Source organism: Talpa europaea (assembly GCF_964194135.1).
Source record: "Talpa europaea genome assembly, chromosome: 4".
Classification (NCBI taxonomy): Eukaryota; Metazoa; Chordata; class Mammalia; order Eulipotyphla; family Talpidae; genus Talpa; species Talpa europaea.
In genome coordinates, this window is record NC_140070.1 from 127,687,085 (window position 1) to 127,703,844 (window position 16,760).

Here is a 16,760-nt window from a genome sequence, read left to right on the forward strand (position 1 = left end):
AATATGTATCTTACAATAACTTGCTGTTATTCATGGATAATGGTAGGAGAGAGATAGAAGCATCAAGATTTTTTAGCAAGATGGATAAGTGATGACAAAGCAGAGGATGGATTGGAGACAGGGGTGACTGGGTTATATTTGTAATAGTTAATGATGATTGTCTCTGTACTCAGAGTTAGATTTGACCTAAATATTTTACAGTTATCAAATGGTGATGACAGACCCATGAAATGGGGCCCATTTTAGGCAATACAAGTGCAAGCACACTCACATACACACACATATGTATCATATTATTTGCTATATATTTCATGTCTGTATTCCCCATCACATTGTAATATCTTCATGAGAGACTCTATCATTATCTGATTACCACAACCTAGTCTAGAACCCAGAATACAGTTTATACAGATGAGATATTTGTTGAGTAGGAGGAGGATGAGAAAGGCAACGAAAAGCAATCGCATTTAACAATTATAGGTCACTGGCTAAGTTCTGTTCTCCATGGAGAGCTTTTAAATCAAATCTGTAAACACTAAATGTAAGATAAATCAAGTAAATTGGGCTTGACCCCATAATTCTCCATACATGGCTGTACATGTCGACTTTAATTCTCACATGGAGTGATCTATATACCTTATTCTTGCTTCTTAGGCTTGTACTTTTGCCAACAAGACTTGTACTAATCTCTCTACAGAAGAAAATAGGACATGTTGACTACTGCTTTGGTAATTTAGCTATTATTCTCAATTTCCTGTGTGTGAATTTTTCAATGATCACTGGTGTCAGTATATGGTTGGCAGCCAAAAGTCTAACTTAATATTCCACAGACAAGACTTTTCAGAGTTAGGGAACTGTAAAGTCTATTTTCTTAATTCTTGGTATCTCCTTTTAAGAGTGATAGTGGCTCTAAGAAATGGGGTGCAATTGGCCTCCGGAAATCTTGCATAAAGATTTGGTAGGGTTCACACATTGTTCCTGTCATCTTTTTTTTTTCTTCTAATGTTCCCTTTTCAGGGTGTGAATATAAGTGGGGGTCAGAAGCATAGAGTGAGCCTGGCCAGAGCTGTCTATAGTGGGGCTGACATCTACCTCCTGGATGATCCCTTGTCTGCGGTTGATGTTCATGTTGGAAAACAACTTTTTGAAAAAGTAATTGGCTCTTCAGGTCTTTTGAAAAACAAGGTAACGACAGCATCACTTAGACTTCTGGGGAGAAGAGAATAATATGCTTGTGCCTCAAATTCTAATATTTGCTTTATTCATTGAAGCAAAGTAGTAAAATTTCATGTAAAAAATGTAATTTTGGGCCTCCCAGGTGGCACAGCGGTTGAGCGCTCGGTTGCAAAGCTGCCTGCAGCCTCTGCAGCGCTGGTTCGATCCCCGCCCACCTGCGAGGGTCCCGCATGGCGTGCAGACCTCTCCTACCGCCTGCTGCTCCCATCAGCAGTGTATTTCGTCAGTCTGCCTGCTCTGCTCTCCGTTTTGGCTCTGGTGAATTCGCTCACCCTCCCGCGCTTCTGACTGTACCCAGTACTTGTATAAATAAAATAATAAAAAAAAACTTACAAAAATAAACAAAAAAAATGGAATTTTGCACACAAATTTTAACGAGTTTTTTTAAAAGTTTTTCTTGTAAGTTTACTCTGCAGGTGATATATGTGTTACCTCACTGGTTAATACCGTTTCCTAAGGAGATTTTTGCGTTAATCTGTATGGTTTTTAGTTGAGTTATTTTAAAAATATTTTTATGAATGGTACTTTTAAGAAACATATAATTAGTTTGTTGATTACTACTTAGAATCAGGTGTTATTAAAGTGGGTACTTTTAAATGGAAATAACTAAACTAAAAATCTGTCAGAATTTTAAGACCCACTTAAACTATTAGCCCATGTCTAAGGGGTATCCTGGGCTCCCCAAACTTGCACAATTTTAAGGGATCTGGCCATCGTGCACATGAAGACAAAGCATTTTCTTAGTGTAAAAGAACCTTAATAGAAGAAAATACATAGAAAAAGAAAAGAAGAAAGGATAATTGTATCCCAATAAAACACTTGAAGTTACCTTGTCCTCATGGGTAAATACCCAGCCAAACAGGGTTGACCCGAAGTGGGGCCAATGAGGATCAGAAATCTAGGCACCTTCTGGAAGGGGAACCATAGGAAAGGGATCTGAAGCAAGTCCCAAAAAATTGGGACAGAAGGAGCAAAATCAAGGTACAAATCAAGATAATGGCTGCCATTTTCAGCCTCCCCACAGGCCTCTCACCCACATTTCTCTTCCAGATGTCTTGACATGTCTGTTCTCCACATGTCTCCTCCAAGTCCCCCAAATCCCTGGTGCAAATTCAGAGGCAAGAGGCGAGCGTCCTTCTCTGCGTGTCTTCCTCTGAATGCGCTTGCATTTAGGGTTACGTGGCTTCACCTGGCCCTCAGCTCGCCCATTGCTAAGTGTTGTGAGGAACATGGTGCCTCCCTTGCAAAACAAAGTTAAAAGAGAAACCTGTGTTTCTTCTCTTGATCAACTCTGTAACTTCCTATAGGTACTAGTTAGGTAAAGACTTCAGTAAGAGTTGCTATAAGCTATTTCTGGTTTTCCACCTGCTGAAACTTCAAACTTCAATAATTCTAGATTAATTTTTTTTCTGGGCAGGAATGTCAGGTTTTTTTCACTTTGTCTTGTGGAGGGAATCATTTCCTTAAGTACGTAGTGAGAAGCTGTCAGAGTTTCTGTTGGTGTAACACTTCAAGCAGATAAGCAAAGAGAGACTTTATTTATGTGTAAGGTAGCTTATAAAAGAGCCAAATTCTGTAATTTTAAAATCCATGTGTTACATATAAAACATAAAAAAATAATAGCAATAATAACAATTCATTGGTTTTTTGAAGGGCCCAAAAAAGAATTCATATTTATCAACAGTATGCCATGTGACACTAAAATAGTTTGTTCTTACAATATATCTGAAGAAGGGGTTATGACTGATACTGTCTTAAACTGTCTTAAAGGAACTTGGGTGTCACAATGACTTGATATAGGTTGCTCAACTTAAAAAGAGCGAAGATTTTTAAGTCTGTCTAACCATAAAGCTTTGTGGTTTCCTATATTGAAGGGCCCGTGGGAAAACAATTTTCTCAGAGTTTCTCAGTGTTTTTCATCATGACCTTCCAGCACAGGTGCTCTAGTAGATAGCACATAGCCTTAAGATGCAGTGCACATGTGTGGAAAGCAGTAAATTATATGTGACCTTGATGTATAGTACGCATGAGCGAAACATACTTCTGTAAACTGAGCCTAAACTTGGCCCTGTCTATAAATGATAGCTTTGTGTATAAATCAAATAAAAGCTAATATATCTTCTGGGGTGGGTGGGGGCACTCACAGGCATCTCACAGCAGTGGCCCGGAGCCCGGTGGGGGATGCTGCTGCTGTTACTACTACTGCTGCTATTGCTGCCTTTGCTGCTGCCAAGGCCAAGGGGTGGAGTTGGGGGAGCCCTAGGGGACCAAGAGAACCTGATGCTTCCCCAGGGTGCCCAAGGTACCTGCCACCACCAGGGCTGGGACAGGGTTGCTGCCAATGGGCCGAGTCAATGGGCCAGGCTGCATCCTCCTGGCCAGCCAGCCAGATAATGCTCTTGCTACCTGCGTCTCTCCTGTTGCTGTAACAATGACTTGTTCTTGCTCCCCACATATGGGCTTTGTGACCTGCTTTCTCATCTGCTGCCATCAAAACCTGGGCAAGCTTGTAGCTGAGGCCCCTCACATGGGGGTGAGGATGCAGACAAGTAGGAGGCCCCACATATGTGTTTAAAGATTTATTAATATAGAGTACTCTGGAAAAACATTAAAAATGTATAGATGGTAAAAGGCATAGCTACATATATTATAGACAAATGTCTTTACTTATTGATATGAATGCAAAATAAAACCTTCTCATTCAATTTTATGTACTACGAAAAGATTTAAAATTAAGGACTATGAGTTATGACTTGAGTCAAATACGTTTTTCTGATGAACCAGCTTTTTAAAAAATTAAGCAAAAATGGCAGATGTGGAATTGCTTTGAATTTGTTAGGCTGTTGATTCTTTTTTAGTGCACAAAAAATACTTAAGCCAAAGGGTTAAAATCACATTTGCAAACTATTTTTTTTTTTTTTTGTCTAGCAGCATATCATCATTTATTGTGAAGTATAAACATGCTGTCTGAAACTTGTACCTAGGTGGAATTACATTGTGAAATAGTAAAGACAGAAAAAAATAACAGCAGCTTTGTTTAAAGGAGAGTATTTTTGCCATTTGTCTTGTAACTGACAGAATAAAATATTGTTTTTCAGACTCGTATTTTAGTTACCCACAACCTCACACTTCTGCCACAGATGGATCTTATTGTTGTGATGGAAAATGGCAGAGTAGCACAAATGGGCACATACCAGGAATTGCTGTCTAAAACCGGAAACCTCACAAATTTGCTTCAGGCCTTCAGTGAACAAGAAAAAGGTGAGGACAAAATAAAAAATAAACCTAAGATGCAGTGTACCTCCCTCTTAATTACCTGATTCCTTACTATGCATTTTTCTTCATTGATCCTGCTTTCATCAGGGCCTGGGATCCTTCATTTAAAAACAAAATACATGGAGCACATCAGTTAAAAATCAGCCTCATTTATTATTTTTAACCAAAATGTTATGCCCCAGGGTATATTTCTCCATCTATGAAATAAGAGATTAGATGATTTATAAACTCTATTCCCTATCTAGGATATTATGGGTCTAACTATTCTACCATCTTTTAAATTAAAAACAGGGGGCATAAATCTATGTCAAATAAACAATAAATATTTTAAACATCTATAGTACAATATTGCATGTCGAGGGAGAGAGACAAACAAAAAAAAATCAAAGGAAAGACAAAGGGGAATGATATTTGCCTTTTACAAAATAACAACTGGGTTTATTTGCTAGTTTATGTTACTCTAGTCCTAGATCTTGAAGTCAAGATCATAGATGTTTATAAATGAAGTGGCTTGGTCTTTCCCTAATTAGGACACAGGCTCTTAATCTAGCATTAGCGTAATAGGCCAGTGATCAGTCTTTCCCTACCCTGAACATTTGGCTAAACCATTACCCCTTTTCTCATGTATGATGGTTTCTCCTGTAAGCGGTGATCCTTGTCCCTTGCCTTTCTAAAACAACACTGAGAAATAACTGTAAAGCCAGTTAACTATTTCATCATTTCAGGGAAAACAGAATAAATTCAGAGCTATGTCTCAGCATTTTCTACATAGCTGATATCCATTAATTCACTTTACTTTATTTGGATGTATAGGTCATAAAAATACAAAACCAGTTTATTTTTTATTTATTATTTTTAAAGACTTATTTATTTATTTATTTATTTATACAAGCACTGGGTACAGTCAGAAGAGAGTGGGGAACAGAACAGGCAGACTGATGAAATACACTGCTGAGGGGAGCAGCGGGTGCGGCAGGAGAGGTCTGTCGCACCATGTGGGACCCTCGCCGGTGGCCGGGGATTGAACCGGCGCTGCAGAGACTGCGGGCAGCTTCACAGCCCAGTGCTCAATCCCTGCGCCACCAGGGGAGGCCCCAAAACCAGTTTATAATAAGATCAATGCAATTTAGTTTTGGGGGTACCTGAAATTAAAAAAAAAAGCCATTTCACTGATGTAGTTTTCTTTTGGATCTATGCCAATAAGAAATATTAGTAGTTCATAAAATAATATGTGGTTATATGCTGCCATTTCTTATTCCTTGATTCTATTTTCTCAAAATTAAATATTGTATTTGTGTATGCATTGAGAAATATCTGATACATCATCAGATAGCTATAGTCATTCTTAATAAAAGAAGCACCTTAATAGCTAGCAAATTTGGAAATGATCCTTTAACTACTCAATTAAGGTAACTCATAATTTATGCTTAGTTTATAGGAAAGAGATATCAGTGAATGTCTCCCAGTACGAGAATGAGACATTTGTCTAAAGTGATTCATTCTTTCATGGTCTCTATCAACCAGACCTAGGGTAGCCTCATGGTAGGCACAGAACAGGTACTCAGTTGTTTCTAAATAAATGAATCTGACTCTGTTGTTTTTACTGAAAGTGCTAACTCCCTGGGAGTTAACAGGATGATTTGAAATGCCAGGAGGTAGTATCTTTTTTCAGACCATTTAATGTTAAAAGCCACATGAAATTTAGGTTGAATTATTTTAGAAAATATCACTTTAAAGATGGGCAATGTGTCAGCTCTAAGTTCAAATTAATTTCCCATAATATATAAAAAGTATATCTTTTGAAAGCTGTGGAATTTTTTTTTGTTTAAGTCCTGTTTTGGAAACAAACATATGCTTTCTCTGCATTTATATCCCTTCTTATGCATTTGAGTCCTCTACAGTAACACGTTGAAAGTAATATTATTCTTGAAGTTGGCCTCACATGAATAGATGTTACTATTTCACCATCAAAAATCAGGTCCAGTAGATTTGATGTAGATTTCTTTACCACAAGTATTTTTTCTCAATAGCAAATTGTCCATAAAACCTATTTTGCTGTTAAAAGAAAAGATAAGTAATAAAAAATAAAAGGGGGGTATTCATTAGAAAGGACATAAATAGTTTTCACTAAAACGTCTTCCTTTATTGAGAAGGGTAGCAGTATCCTCCAAATGCTGAGATGCATATTTATACCTCAGTTTTGTATTGCGTTGTGAAAGCTTTCTACACTGTTGTCCGACAGATGAGAGATGGTGCTATTTCTTATTACATATAATGTCATGGTTACACATACATGCTGTTTCTTATTACATATAATGTCATGACCAGTAACATTATAGACAGCTAGACTATATGTAAATATCCCATCACATGCCCAGTCCTTATATTTCACCAGATCATCCCAGCCAATTTCTGTACTAAGTACCAAAATTCCATCTATATCATGTTCTCCACTATCAAATAGCAAAAAAATTCACCATTTTCAAGAAACATACTCATCAGGAATCATGTAATCATTTATTTTTGGATGAATAAGAAGCACTTGATTCTTTATCTCCAACTCTAATATCAGGTGATAAGTCTGGTAAAGCAAGCATGAGAGAATAAGCTATTGTAACTAAATTAGCTATATAAATTGATAAACAATGTGCTAGAAGACTCTTGTGAAATACTGCCTCCCTCTTTAAATTTGCCATAGTTTGGGGCCTCCCCCGTGGCACAGCGGTTGAGCGCTGGGTTGTGAAGCTGCCCGCGGCCTCTGCAGCACGGGTTCGATCCCTGGCTGCTCCCCGGCCACCACAGGAGGGTCCCACATGGCGCGCAGACCTCTCCTGCCGCTCGCTGCTCCCCTCAGCAATGTACTTCGGTCCTTCTGCCTGCTCTGCTCCCCGCTCTGGCTCTGGTGAATTCTCTCACCCTCCAGCGCTTCTGACTGTACCCAGTGCATGTATAAACAAAACAAACAAACAAATAAATAAATAAATAAAACATGCCTCTATAAAAAAAAATTTAAAAAAAATTTGCCATAGTTTGATAAACTTGACAATCTTTTGTCTTGATGGGTGGGAGAGACAGTTGTGTTCACCAAAGGACTTGCATAATTTTTCTGGTAAGTTTTATCTCTGTATTTTCTAAGAAGTCTATGTAGCTATAGTTTACTATTTCAAGACCACTATTCTAGTCGTCACAAAACAGACAATTTTGAAGGTTAAAGTTCATATAATAAATAAATGAGAATACTGCATCAATTGAAACTGAACTGTCCAACAAAGTATCAAACTAAACTGACAACCAATTGTTTTATCTTTTATAGCAAAATTGTCTTAGAACCAATTAGCTATGGCAAAAGTACTTGTGACAAAGATTTTTGAGCAATGCTATAAGCCATCAAAAATATTACAGAATTAGAAAAATATAAATCTAACTTAAAAAAGTTACTTCAACATTGTGCTTTCTCTTAAAATTCAGGAAGGTGGTGAGCAGAGATCACTTTTTATACTAGAAATAGAATATGTTTTTGAAAATGATTATTTCTGGGATTTTGAATGCTAAATACAAATATGTAAAGGCTTTTAAAAAGCAACTATAAAGATATTTTACTATTGATACAGAGATAGATAATTTGTAAACAGTCAACCATATTTTATGTAATTTTATTAATGGCCAAAGGGGGGGAAAAAAGTAGTGGGAAGATTTAGAGGAATCAGGATTGACTGATCTGGAGTGTGATTTGAAAAGTATGACACCCAGTTCTAAAACACTCTGATCTCCCATTTACTTATTATAATTTATCCTTATGGGTTTTGAGGCTGTTCAAGAATTCCTTTAAAAAGTAGACCATTTTTCCATTTAAAAATTCTGATTAATTTAGGTGGACACCACAGTGGGAGTAAAAGTCAGACAACATTGTGGAAAAAAACAGTGAAGGAATCCTCAGGAGACCTTGGCTCTTGTTCTGACGCTGAATAATTGAGTCCTCATAGAAATGACTTAACTCTTCTGCTTATTTCCATTTATGAAATACGGGGCTTGAACCAGATCTGTTGTTCTTATGGCTGACATGGAACTGAACAATGCACATTTTAATCACTCTCCTGTCCCCAAGCTGCTTGTGACCTAGCCACTTTTTCCTTTCCCAATCATTCTTATGCTCTCTTCTGTGATTGATAATAAATAACTTAGATTAAGTACATTTTCCTTCATATTATATAAAGTAATCAACAGAGGTGAGAACTGAGTTTATAAAGACAGATACCAGGATATCAGCATTAAACGTAAATTTATATTATTTGTGGATTTAGTTCGTCTCAGTTAATTGTTTCCCATTCTAATAATACTGATGGTAGCTCAAATGCCTTGAGTAGTAACTATGTTACCAAATTCACTTTTTACATTTACTTAATCCTCTTTCAAACTTCCTGAGGCAACAATGATTCAGATTTTACAAAGAGATTAGCTGTTTTGTACAAGTCAAAACAGATTGTAAGGGACATACTTGAATCTGACACTGTCTCTATTTCATGTTAGAGGCCAATGCAATTTAAACATGCTATCATATATTTCAGAGCAAATCCATTGTCTTGGTGTGAAAAGATGGACAGACACACACACACACACACACACAGACACATACCTCCCTCTGGATCTCAGGCCACTCATATATTCCCTCTGAGTTTTATTTTTCCCTACAAAATATAGGTAAGTTCATCTTCTCTCCTATCAGTTCACTTTAGCTCAAGTTATATAATGTATGTAAAAGTACTTTATAAGTTGTAAACACATAAATACAACTATTATTATTATAAGCTACAAAGATAGGGATGTGCCTTAGACAGGAGAGGCTGAAACATCTCCAAACTAAATTTTCATCCATTGAGTTGGGAGAACCCCATGTTTCATTGAGGTGCTTCATGTATGTCAAGAAGCATTATGAACTAGATGTTTACCTCTAGAAATAAGAAAGTACACAATTCATATAAAGATCTTAGCTATCTCCAAATTTTTTTCCCTTTTAAAGTTAAGGCTGAAATTAAGGTGTTTAAATATCATACTGTGAAAACAACCAAAAATTTGCTAGCTCTGAGATGTTTCCCATCCAGTTCATTAACAATAACTTGAACTTCAGTCTTGGAGTTCCAGGTGTGTGAACTTGGTTTATGTGACTTGCTTAACTTATTATGACTCAGTCTTTTTGTCTTAAAATAAGAGTAATTGTAGTATCATCCTCATAGGGTTAATTTTGATAATTAAGAGTTCACATAAAGCACTTAGATCAATTTGCCACATAGGAGCTAGTATTAGTAATATTAGGAAGAATATGACAGAGATTTGGTCAATTTATCATTCATTGTGTTTTTTTAATCATAATATTCCTCTGTGATGCTTGATGAAAGTGCATTTTTTTTAAAAGACTGGAGTCATGTTCCTCCTGGGCAAATACTCAGCCCTTCTGTAAAAGATCCAAAATAAGATTGAACCCTCTCTCATGTCCAAAAATGAATTACTCTGTAGGCTTTTCATTACAGAATCTGAGTTTTAGTAAGACAATTACCTATCGATACAGAACACAAAAATTCCTCTAACCTGTATAGCCTTTCATTATATTTCTATTTTATGCATTAGTTGCTTATGTGGATATAAAAACACTTACCATCTTCCTCTCCAGCTCATGCTTTAAAGCCAGTCAGTGTTATCAACTCCAGAAATATACTGAAAGGTCAAATCCTGGAGCAGAAAGATAGGTGAGTATTAGCATAATACCAGATTCACTGGGATTACAGACTAATTGTGTTGTATAGTCTTTAAAATGTACTTCACAAAAAAGATCTATACAGTATAATGAATATAAAATGTATTTGGTGGTTTCCAATTTGTAAACTATAGGTTAGATGGGTGTGTCTAAGTTTTTAAACTGAGGCGACTGTGATTTATGTGGGAAAGATGTGCTCATTAGACTTTGTGCTATTTTTTTTTAAAGATTTATTTTATTTATACAAGAACCGGGGTATAGACCAGATGTGCGGGAGGGTGAGAGGATTCACCAGAGACAGAGCGGGGAACAGAACAGGCAGACTGACTGAAATACACTGCTGAGGGGAGCAGCGGGCAAGACAGGAGAGGCCTGCAGCGCCATGTGGGTTGCTCCACGGCCGGAGGGGATTGAACTGGCACTGCAGAGGCTGCGGACAGATTCACAGTGCTGCACTCAACTGCCTGTGCCACTTAGGAAAGCCCTAGACTTTGAGCAATTTCCCACCAAATTCTGGTAGTAGAAATCTACTCTGATTTTTTGTGCCAAATATATCCCAACCCATTGCATTCATATATGCTATAGATGTGAATGTGAAAACAGACATGATATATGACTTAGAAATATAAACTTGGCCTAAGAGAATAATGTGCTTAGAAAAATAAGCTGAAGGAAGGGAGGGAGAGAGGGAGGAGCTAAGGACTGAGGGATTGAGAGGGTGTACGGAAGTGTGAGAGGAAACAAAAATAGTAAAATTTTGCTCCTGATTGGATTTTGTTATTTTATGCTTTTTTTTTGTAATCAATTAAATTGAGCAAAGACTGAAGGAAATAAACCTAAGCAGTTCTTTGCCCCAATATAGCATTCAGCAGTTACAATAGGAGACTGAAAGGAAAAGGAAATACAATATGAATAACGATATTAAAAAGTGATCTGCTGGAGTTATAGGGGAGAAGCCACTGGCTAAAATGGTGAATTGGGATGGGTTACAGGGAAGCAAGTGCTTCAAGATCACTAGTTCAGAATTTTATTAATTTGACCTTGAATAAAAGAATAGACCTTGAAATTATTTCACCCTGTTTCATATCATAATATTCTCTATTCTGTTCACCGTTATTTTTTCCCCATAATTCTTATTAATTTCAGAATACTGGATATTATATTTATTTACTTTTCTTTTGTCTTTCTTCCATCTCTGTGTAATAAACTTTATGAGAGCAAGAATTTTTATCTATATGTTCATTGTTCTATTGCCATCAACTAGAACAATAAATTGCACATAAACTGGTTTTTGATAAATATTTGTTGAATGGAAAAATAAATAACTAGAGACTTAAAAAATTCTCAAGGGTGTTTTAATCCATCATTTGTTTTAATATATCTTGTGGCCACTATAACAATACTTTTTATTTAAATGAGTGTCAGTTTTTAAGAATTTCAAGAGTAGTAAGTCCAGAAACACTGAAACAGACTTTGAAAATCATGTGCTATAATGGTCTACACATTGCTAGAACATAAGAATTTTCACCTGTGTATATTTTCACCATGCCTCTATAAGCAGCTTGCTTAAAAACTTAAAACTTAAAAATCAGTAAGTAGTCTTGTAAACTTTATCATATACTTTTTTGATAATAAATCAATTTTTTAGATTTATGAAATAATAGTCATAATATCTAAATTGAAGCACTTAAAGTTTCTGTCAACTGTTTTTGGGAAAATCTTTTTTGAAAAAGAACACAAGACTTTTATAGAGATCCATCTAGGTATCCAAGGATTTGTTACAGGTTTGGTTTTTAAAGATTTTTCAAATTGCAGAGACTCAAATTGGAGCTAACATTCTGAACATTTACTTTTTCAGTGAAAAGTACCTTAGGAATTTCACTTTGATTTGAATATGTCATACCCATTAACATAACCCATGTTAAGCTTAGTTTTTTAGTGACTGTGATAATGTTACTAGACATCCACAAGTCCTCCATGCTGATCTTTTCATGATTTTGACCACGATGATTCAATCATTTTTCATCTTGTGTTTGAGAGCCCAGAGACCTATTTTTATTGTTCCAAAATACATGTAAGTTCAGCTATACTAGTTTATTATTTTATGGTATGTTGTATTCTAGCTTTCCTTTTTTAAATCTGTATTAATGTTTGGTAAGATTTCATGAATAAAATTTTCCAAACTTTTTAACCTAATTTTTTTATTTCTTAGAATTACCCTGTTATTAACAATTAGAGCAGAATTAAGATAGGCTAAGGTTTGGAAGATACAAGAAGGAAATCAAGATAGGTTTAGACTCATGACAATGAGATATACTGAGATAGAATATGTGAGTCTTCTTAATGGGAGAGTTCAAAGGGAGATTGGATAAATGCTCAGGAGGAGGGAAGTAGAAAATAAGGAAATTGGACTGAATAATATCTGAGAATTCCTCCCTTGAAATTTAATAATTTAGATTTAATTATATTAAATCACTTTTATAATAGGCTCTAAAATAATCTGAACTCCTTCCACATTTTAGTTTTTATCTGAATTTATATAGTACATATTAATTATTTTATTTCCTGAACTATCTTCTATGGAGAAAAATAACTGAGACTGTCCTTTTAGTATCTATACTGCCCCCTTCTGGCTTTCATGCTACACTGTTTTGATCACTTCAATCCTCATATATACCTTGTCCTTGGCAATTGTATGCTTCATTCAGGAATAATGATTTCAATATGTTAATTTTATACCTTTTATACAAAAACGTGCAGATGGCTGTTGTGCCAACTTTCCAAAGGGTTTCTGAAGGACAGAACAAGATTAATTTTTAAAACTTCTCTACCAGACTAAAATAATTAGCTCTTTTAAAATGCAAAGAAAACCTGTTATTCACAACAAAGTGGCAGAACCAAATGCAGTATTTTTGTGGAAAATGAATAAATAGCATTGCCTAATGCTATCTCCTCCTGTATAGTATCCCATAAACTATTGGTCTTTGTTAGTTATGTCTAATTAGGATGTTTTAATTCCATTTTAACAGTTGGGCTTCATAGCATTTTATATCCAGCTACATTAAGAATTAATTCTTTGGCTTGACATCAAGCTAAATTTGCTTATCCAAACAGAGGCTATGCCAAGGGCTTGAAGGATGATGACAGTAATTAACCCAAATCATATACCAGGAGCTATTCCAATGATCGTGTTTGTTAAATAGTGTATCTTTTCCTGATGATGAAGCTAATCCTACAATGGGAATGTACTGTATGTACCCACAGAATGTTCCTTGATACTGGTGCCAGAGACAAAATGAAAAGAATGACCAGACTTGTTGAATAGGGCATTTTTGATTCTGATAAGTAAAATGGGAAATATGGAGAAAGGGGATTCTCATGACCTGCTGAGATGCTTGTGCTTCAATTCAATATTACTAGAGGTCAATTTGATTATAAATATATCATATGGTTTGGAATTTAGCATAGTTTGGAATTTAGCATACCCTATGTGTCCATGTTTGGGAACTTATCACAAGGGGCAATGAAAAATGTGTAAAAAGAATAATCATTACATTCTTAACTAAGGTAGGAAAAACTGCAACCAGTACAACAATTGATTTTGTTAAATAAATGGTAACATAGTAAAATGATGACATAGGTTGTCATATGATCAAATATAATGCTGTTATAGAATAACAAATTGGTATTAAATGTATATTGAGTTACATAGACCATCAACGGGGTAAGTCAAGTTGCTGTTAAGGTAGTAGAGAAATATGCAAGAAAATTATTAAGAATATGTAACATTTTTTAAAGTTTAGTTGATCTGAACCCTAAAAAATATACATTGTTTTGCTTTATCAGACCCCCACTGGATCAAGGAAAACAGTTCTCAATGAAAAAAGAAAAAATCCCAATTGGTGGGGTAAGCACTGGTAGAACTAGTTTGTGATTAAGCACTCAAGTATAAAAGATTACACTACATTATTAATAAACACCATACATTTATCATTGAATTTGAAAAGGGTTGCTGTATAATAGTTCAAATAAATAGTGATGCTTAGTTAGGATTGTATGCTTTTTAGTTATGTTTATTTTTGCTTACTACTGATAGTAAATAACATTATTTGAGTACTTATTTTGTTAAGTCTACAGGCCTGTGCTGATAATACATTTCCTTATAAAGTTGCTAGTTATTATAATTTAGAAATGAATAATCAGAGGATTAGAGGATTTAGTGATGTAAATAAAATAGCAATGCTTTGGAAATATAAGAGTAAGATTTATATTTAGCTTTTAGTCTAGCTTTTAAGTATAGTAACCTAATTTTATTTCAATTTTGCCTTTAGGTGAAGTTCTCCATCATTCTGAAGTATCTCCAAGCCTTTGGCTGGCTCTGGGTGTGGTTGAGTGTGGTCTCTTGCCTAGGGCAGAATTTGGTGGGCATTGCACAGAATCTATGGCTAAGTTCCTGGGCAAAAGAAGCAAAACAAATGAATGAGTTCACAGAATGGAAGCAAATAAGAAGCAATAAACTTAATATCTATGGACTATTGGGATTAATACAAGGTAAAAAAAAAAAACAACACAAAGAAGTCCAGCTGCTTCTCTTCTCTCTTTCTGAGCTAATTCATGAACTAATTCATTCACATGCAAGCATATGACATACATTTTATTCAAAATAAAATTATGTAATTTTATTATATGTAAATATAATATATATATACTTATACACAAATATAATTTTAATATATTTGGGTATATTTCAGATGCCTATTTTTTTCTTTCACTATGTTTGAGAAAGTAAACCAGAATTTGTATATGTCCTCGATCTGACCCACAGTGAATAATTTATTTGTCTCATTTAATCTTGATAATAATTAGAAAGGTACTGTTACCCCTATATTAGTCCTTTGTTACAAAGGCAATGATTTATGTGCAATTTAACTAAAAGATTTCTAAGATTTCTCCTGGCTTTTTGTTTAGAGTCTACAATCATGAGAGGATGACTCTTCTCTAATTCTTGAAAAATTTAAAATTCTCTCAAGTTGTTACTAAGTGGAATTATAAATCATCCATAATTAAAGTGAGGCTAAGAAATGAAACTATGCAATATCTGCATTTTTCACAGACCACAGCTACATCTTACAGAACCTTGTCCACTCAAGAACAGGCTAGTTTCACTGACCTCATCATAGTTCACTTTTTTCTTTTTCAGCTCTGAAGCATAAGAACCACTTTCACAAGTTAATACCAGAGGTCTGCTCTGAATAATACAGAAAGCTAACATTCAAACAGAATGAACACTGAAGCAGAAGGTGTTACATCTAAATCTTATAACATTAATGAAGATCTTATTTCCAAATGAATAAAATAGTGCTGAACATTTTTTCTGCCTGGGCCCACATATTTGCTTTAAAGTCTCTATGACTGAATATGCCTAGTTTATTGTGCTTTGTGTTTCATTGTTAGGAACGTCCTTTCTACAATCCAGGTGTAAGATATAGGCACCTTATTTTCAAAATGCAATGTGTAAAGAATCCATTGCTGTTTCCAGTTTAAAAGAGTGAGTGGATCACTTTCTTGACTTACCACACAAAGTTCCACTGAAATGATAGAGAATAAATTAAAAAGGAAAACTTATGGGATTTCAGAGTGCTAAATTTCTCTATTAAGTGATTATAATAATAGATAATGAAGGCTAGAAGGACCATAGCCAGGACGAGAAAAGCTCTAAGAGGGAGAGGTTCAATAGAGCCATGGAGAAATGTTAAACTCATGGTCAAAGGTACAGAGTGTAGGGTTGGGCTGCATGAACATAATCAAAGTAATTCACTAAAGTATTTTTGTCCTGGCCCATCAGCCTCTCTTACAACACCCACTCCTGATGCCAACAACAATACATACACAGCAGCTGGCATAGTGGAAATACAATGAAAATGACAAAGTTTATGTCTAAATAGGAAATTAGGGTTCTTAGTGTGTGTGATTAACATAGAAGAAAGCTTCCTCAAGTGGAGACCAATATGAAGACTTAAACAGAACTTGAAGCCCTTCCATTAGAGGAGAGAAATGTTGAGATAAGTTATTGCATGCAATAGCAAAAAAGTCATACCAAGAACCTCAATGAATTAGCCAGGTTTTTCTCTTACAAGTTTAAAATGCCAATGAAGGATGGTCATACATTTTAATCAGACCAACAATATAAATAAAACTCAACAAACAGAGCAGCTGAGCCCAGAGGTAAAGTAATCATATTTGAAATAGAAGTTTAAAATGTCTAATTAGCATCCACAGAGATTCAAAATATTGCCTCAAAACAAATGCATTGTGTGCTGAAATAAGTTCAATCTTAGAAGAAGAAAGTTCAGGAAAAATTGAAAAAATCTTAAAAGATTGTACAAGTATGAGAAGATAAATTAGAAGAAATTATCCCAGATGTGCAAGATCAAAAACATAGATGGGAAATGACAGATGAGAAAAAATTAGAGGAACAATGCAGCAACTTCAACATTCA

The 16,760-nt window shown here is 35.2% G+C and overlaps 1 protein-coding gene across 1 annotated transcript in view; it reads left to right on the plus strand.

The window, feature by feature from the left end:
• LOC311170359 (multidrug resistance-associated protein 1-like) overlaps window positions 1–16,760 on the plus strand; it is a gene marked incomplete at both ends in the record, with an annotated part of 110,365 nt that overhangs the window by 73,924 nt on the left and 19,681 nt on the right. Inside the window, 5 exon segments of the mRNA XM_084232725.1 lie at window positions 1,018–1,185; window positions 4,335–4,497; window positions 10,178–10,253; window positions 14,108–14,168; window positions 14,593–14,812. Of these exon segments, the coding sequence (XP_084088851.1) occupies window positions 1,018–1,185; window positions 4,335–4,497; window positions 10,178–10,253; window positions 14,108–14,168; window positions 14,593–14,812 (688 nt within the window).